This window comes from Nelusetta ayraudi, unplaced genomic scaffold (genome assembly GCF_046127955.1).
Source record: "Nelusetta ayraudi isolate G7.1 ecotype Tasmania unplaced genomic scaffold, CSIRO-AGI_Nayr_v1 ptg000090l, whole genome shotgun sequence".
NCBI classification, from domain to species: Eukaryota; Metazoa; Chordata; class Actinopteri; order Tetraodontiformes; family Monacanthidae; genus Nelusetta; species Nelusetta ayraudi.
Window position 1 is genome coordinate 3,218,677 of NW_027466140.1, and position 5,047 is coordinate 3,223,723.

The following is a 5,047-nucleotide window of genomic DNA, read 5'->3' on the forward strand; positions in this document are numbered from 1 at the left end:
GTGTGTGTGTGTGTGTGTGTGTGTGTACAAGGGTTTATCTCAGATCAGACAAGTACATTAGACAGTTTTGCCACGGTTTTAATTTAGAAAGATTCCCGTGAAAAACAGACGTACAAGCCACGTTCTGACTTGTCAACGTGTATTGCTTTTGTGAAATGCAACATAGAAGAGGAATTATGAATTATATGTATATAAATCAACGAATCAATTTGTGATAAATAGATATTATAACTTTAAAATTCACACGGAAATAAAACACTTAACAAGATAAATAAATGCTAAACTCTAGCTATGTCTTGAAAGATAATTTACGCTGCCCACTTGTTTCGAAATGACGAGGAATCTGCGTGAATGTACCACACAATGTTGTATACGGGAAAACCCCATCAGTTAACCAGTCTAAAACAAGTTAAAGCTTTAAATCCTAGAAAACGAGCAGTTGTTGATTGTATTTGCCAGCGAGATCTCGCGTTTGAATTAAAGGCGCATGTACTTCCGGCGACGGTCCAAGTTACCGGAAGTACATGCTGCGCAACGGCTGTTGTTGACACAGCGTAGCATTAGCGAAGCTAGCAATTAATAGATTTCGTTTAAAGGCGATTGGTGACAATTAACTTTCCATCTGACTCTATTCCGGTGTTCATTCGCTTATTTTGCTGCCTTTTGCAAATGTGCCCACCGCGTTCTTTCTTAAACATAGCGTTCTTTCGCTAGCATACAAGGTAGCTTCTAATGGAGGAAGTCACATTACTAATAACTAATAATAATAATAACTAATCAGAACCGATATGGAAAGAACGCGACAGTAAATCCTCAAGACTAAATCGCTACATATTCCAAGATCTTGGTTGTTTTTAAGGAGAAAGTACTCAACGCAAGGTAAAGGCTTTTGTGGCAATGGCAGTGCTAAAAAACAAAAAACAAAACAAAAAACAACAACTAGCAAAGGCTTAAGGTTGGAATCTACAGACGGCAAGCTAATGCGGAGCAACTTGTAACTTACGTGCTGAACTCTTACTCTGCCAACACGCAGATGGCGGTGGAGCTTGATATATTTGTTGGCAACACCACAATCATGGATGAAGAGGTGTACCAGCTTTGGTTGGATGGATACACAGGTAGGGGTGTTAACTTGGTGCAAGAAGGTCCGGGGAGTGACAATAACTTTACAACAGTCTTTAATATAGAGGACAAAATATCAATTCCTTCTGCTTACATGATTACAAGTCTAAAGGTTCAACAATGCAAACTCTAAAAAAATCTATGCAAGATAGATATTCTAGTAATTGTGAATGAGTAAGCCTCTGACCAGCAGCATACTGAAACATCTGCATATATAAGACCAGAAGCAGCACGTACCTTTAATTTACCACCTATGCATAATGTCTCACCATCTAAAACAGTGAACGATGCTGTAAAAGTGCGAATGGAAGGAGGAGTGATGGAGGAGTGTGAAGCGAGTGCAGATGTTCTGCTCAGTGACACCATGGATCAGTACCGGACATTCCAGATGTGCGAACGTTGGCTGCACTGTCCAACCAAACTGGGGAACCAACTACTGTTTCAAATCCCACCGAATCGACAAGCCGTCCTTATTGAGAGGTGTGTTAAGATTCTTGTGTATGTGTGATCGTGTGTGTTACGTAGAAATGATGTCTCTTACTGGATGTTGGTTCTGTTTAGATATTATGCTTTTCATGACGTGTTTGTCCGAGAAGTCTTGGGAAAGAAACTCTCCAAAGGAACAAAGAAAGATTTGGATGACATCAGTGCCAAGACTGCAGTGACACTGAAGAGCTGCAGGCGACAGGTGAATTTAACACCACAACCACCGTCCACATTTGTAGTGAGAGGTAGTCAGTTACTTCTTATAGATTATAAGTATGACGTTAAGTAAATTTAAATCAACTCATACCAATATGATTATACAACTTCTCAATATGAGTACCAGAAAACATATGTGGTCCTTTATAGCATCCAGTAACAAAGAGACTCAAACATCTTAACTGACTAATTTTATGTTTTTTTTCTTCTTTGTTTACTAATTGATTCACTGTTTTTTTCCCCCCAACTTTAAATTTTTCCACTTTGTTTCATTTCAGTTTGACAATTTCAAACGTGTTTTTAAAGTTGTGGAGGAACTAAAAGGACCCCTAGTGGAGAACATTCGCCAGCATTTTCTTCTCTCCGACAAACTTGCAAGGTAAATTAGTCTTCCAAGTCACAGATTTGTTCTTTCATACAACTGTTGCTTCAGATCAGTTTTGAGATAAAATTCTTGAGAAGGCCTTGGTCATAAATTATTAAATTTGCGAGCTTATATAAATGTCTTGTGTCTGTTTCAGGGATTATGCTGCCATTGTTTTCTTTGCCAACAATCGCTTCGAGACTGGAAAAAGAAAGCTGCAGTATCTCACGTTCCAGGACTTTGCTTTCTGTGCTGGGCAGCTTATCGACAACTGGACTGTTGGAGCTGTCGGTGAGCTATTTTAAACCATGTTTTCTTAGCCATTTTCTGCCAGTTTTTTTTAATGCAAGACTTAAGTACATGTGCAACAAGTCAGTGAGATGGAACTGAAGTCTCAGGGATTGGGGAGAATGAGATGTATTAAAAGTATTATTAGGAACATTAAGAAAAACCAAAAATAACATCAAGGAAAATATGCAAAGAAATTATTTTTAGAATAACAGGCCTCCTTCAGTGTGTTCCGATGACCACCAGAGGTCCTTTTTAACTTCACATGATCATCTTTAATTTTTACCAATTTGCTGATTGTAAGTGAGTAATGTTTATATGGTCAGGAACAGCTGGAGTGATATGCATGTGAAGGTTCTTAGTCGTCCTCTAGAAAACCGGACTTAATTGAGTCTGAGATGAGTTTTTTTTTCCCGGTAGATAACATGGTGGAAGACATGGATGTGGATCTTGATAAGGAGTTCTTACAAGAGCTGAAGGAACTGAAGATTTTAATCTCTGACAAGGACCTTTTGGATCAGCACAAAAGGTAACAAAAAACCTACGATACAGGATTTTTATTCATTTTTTTGCTGGCTACTCATTAATATGCTTGTTTTAAATGACGAATGATGTGGTTTCCTCTGCTTCTATTCTGCCCTGAACTTAGTTTGGTCTGTACGGCTCTCAGAGGAAAGACGAAAGCATTTGCCGAGATGGAAGCTAATTTCAAGGTGGGATACAGTACACCATCATGTGATCCCGCATGCCACTTTCTGTGATGAAAGTCAAAGTAGGAGCAAATAAATAGAACAGTAAATAATAAAATAACAGGACATTTGCCTGTAACTTTTCTACCAAATTGCAGAACCTCTCCAGAGGCCTCGTCAATATCGCAGCAAAATTAACCAACACAAAAGATGTCAGAGATTTCTTCATTGATCTTGTGGAGAAGGTCTGTATAATTAAAAAAAAAAAAAAAAATAGAGAAGAAAAAAAAACGAGGCTCACTGACGGTCGGATTTTAATGTTTCCTCTCCTCCCTTTCTGTCCCAGTTTATAGAGCCGTGTCGGTCAGACAGATGGACAGCAGCAGATATGAAACTCTACCTCACTCACTACACCAACTCGGCTCACATACTCGACACATTCAAGTGAGTTCATGTGCCTTTATTCTGCGAAGCGCACGGGGTTGACTGCCGCACTTACAAAATCCCAAGGGGCTGACGTGTTAAAATACAGTCAGAGCTTTGTAGAGTGCTTTGGAAAAATAGAAAAAAAAATCCCCATAACCTAATAATGCTACACACTTGGCAGCCATCAAGCAGTGCTGTGGCGCATGTTCCTCGTTAATATTGACATCCCTGTTCGACCAGTGGGTGTCACCCTGTCTCCCTGGCTTCTCAAACTGTAGTCACCTTGTTTCTCCCCGCATACACTCTGGAATGCAGTTAAAGGTTTACACAGTGCCGCTCTACTACATGCTTAACAAAGAGATATTCATAAAAAGACCCCCCCACACCAGCCTTTACACAAAGATTGCTTCATTTGCCCCGATTTCACAATAAGCGTTTGTCGTAAGACTCCAAGCACCTTCTTTTGCTTTACTCATCGACGACGGTTTGACCTCTTTGTGTGTCTCCTGTTTTTTTCCCCCCCTCCTCAGACACCAGGTTGTGTGGGACAGATACATGGGCGTCATCAAAAGCTGCATCTTTAAAATGTATCACGACTGAAGGGCTTTTCGTCACCGCTGGCCGCTCTCTCTCTCTCCTACCCACCATTTCCTCGGTTTTCCCCACCGCTGGAGCCGTTATCTCTCCCCCCAACCCCGATTTGTCCTCCTGTCTCTGTTTTCAGTTAGTTGGCGGTGATGTATTAGGTTTCACAAGCCCCGTTATCATATTCTTAGAGTCTGTAAATTTGAATTGTAAATAAAAATGACAGATTATCATTAAAGTCACCCCGTTTTGTGTTTTCATTTCGTCTGCTTTGCCTATGGAAATATACGCTATCACCAAGCCATTCCAAAGACGTGATTTAACTGAGTTTTCAAAATTGCTAGAGTGAGTTAAGAGGCAGAAATAGACGAATAAGCAGCAAAATGGCTTATTTGCAAAAGCGGACAACAGTGAGGCTTCATTAACCACCCCCCCAGTATGAGCAGCATTTTCATGTGTCCATGAATTAATGATTGGAGACATTTGTTAGAGAGTAGTTACTGTGTGGCCATGGGAATAGGGGACCACCTGGGGGGTCGGGAGCTGGAGTAGGGGGCAGTTTATCCAGTCGGGAGACTTTTAACAACACCCCTTGTAGTGACAGCTGCCATCTCTGCCCACCACTTGGAACAGATAAACACTGAGGTTAAGAACAGGTTTTCACAGGCAAAACAGAAGATTTTTTTTTTTAACCAAACAGAAAAAGCAACCATTGTAATAATTGCGCCGCCCCTAATGCATTTTCTGCCCATTTAATTAAAAAAAAAAGATTTTATTTAAAGCGGAATGGTATTTATTTAGCTGAGTCAGGCTCTAGCTCAGAAGGGTGAGTTATGGGCGAAGCAACAGCGTACAGTTTACCACATAACAA

The 5,047-nt window shown here is 40.3% G+C and overlaps 1 protein-coding gene across 1 annotated transcript; it reads left to right on the forward strand.

Moving 5' to 3' along the window:
* The first annotated feature begins 506 nt into the window (after window positions 1-506).
* fibpa (fibroblast growth factor (acidic) intracellular binding protein a) lies at window positions 507-4,418 on the forward strand. The gene is made up of 11 exons (XM_076046614.1): window positions 507-879; window positions 1,034-1,118; window positions 1,404-1,602; window positions 1,684-1,810; window positions 2,103-2,203; window positions 2,346-2,479; window positions 2,897-3,005; window positions 3,126-3,189; window positions 3,324-3,410; window positions 3,512-3,609; window positions 4,122-4,418. The coding sequence occupies exons 2-11, from the start codon at window positions 1,034-1,036 to the stop codon at window positions 4,189-4,191; spliced, it is 1,074 nt and encodes a 357-aa protein (XP_075902729.1). The 5' UTR covers window positions 507-879; the 3' UTR covers window positions 4,192-4,418.
* The last annotated feature ends 629 nt before the right edge of the window (window positions 4,419-5,047 follow it).

Excerpts from the sequence above, each read along its gene's own strand:
- fibpa (XM_076046614.1), top strand. The coding sequence starts at position 1,034 with ATGGCGGTGGAGCTTGATATATTTGTTGGCAACACCACAATCATGGAT. Across the intron at positions 3,006-3,125 it reads CTTTTGGATCAGCACAAAAG|TTTGGTCTGTACGGCTCTCA; the intron begins GTAACAAAAAAC and ends CCCTGAACTTAG. Across the intron at positions 3,610-4,121 it reads CACATACTCGACACATTCAA|ACACCAGGTTGTGTGGGACA; the intron begins GTGAGTTCATGT and ends CCCCCTCCTCAG.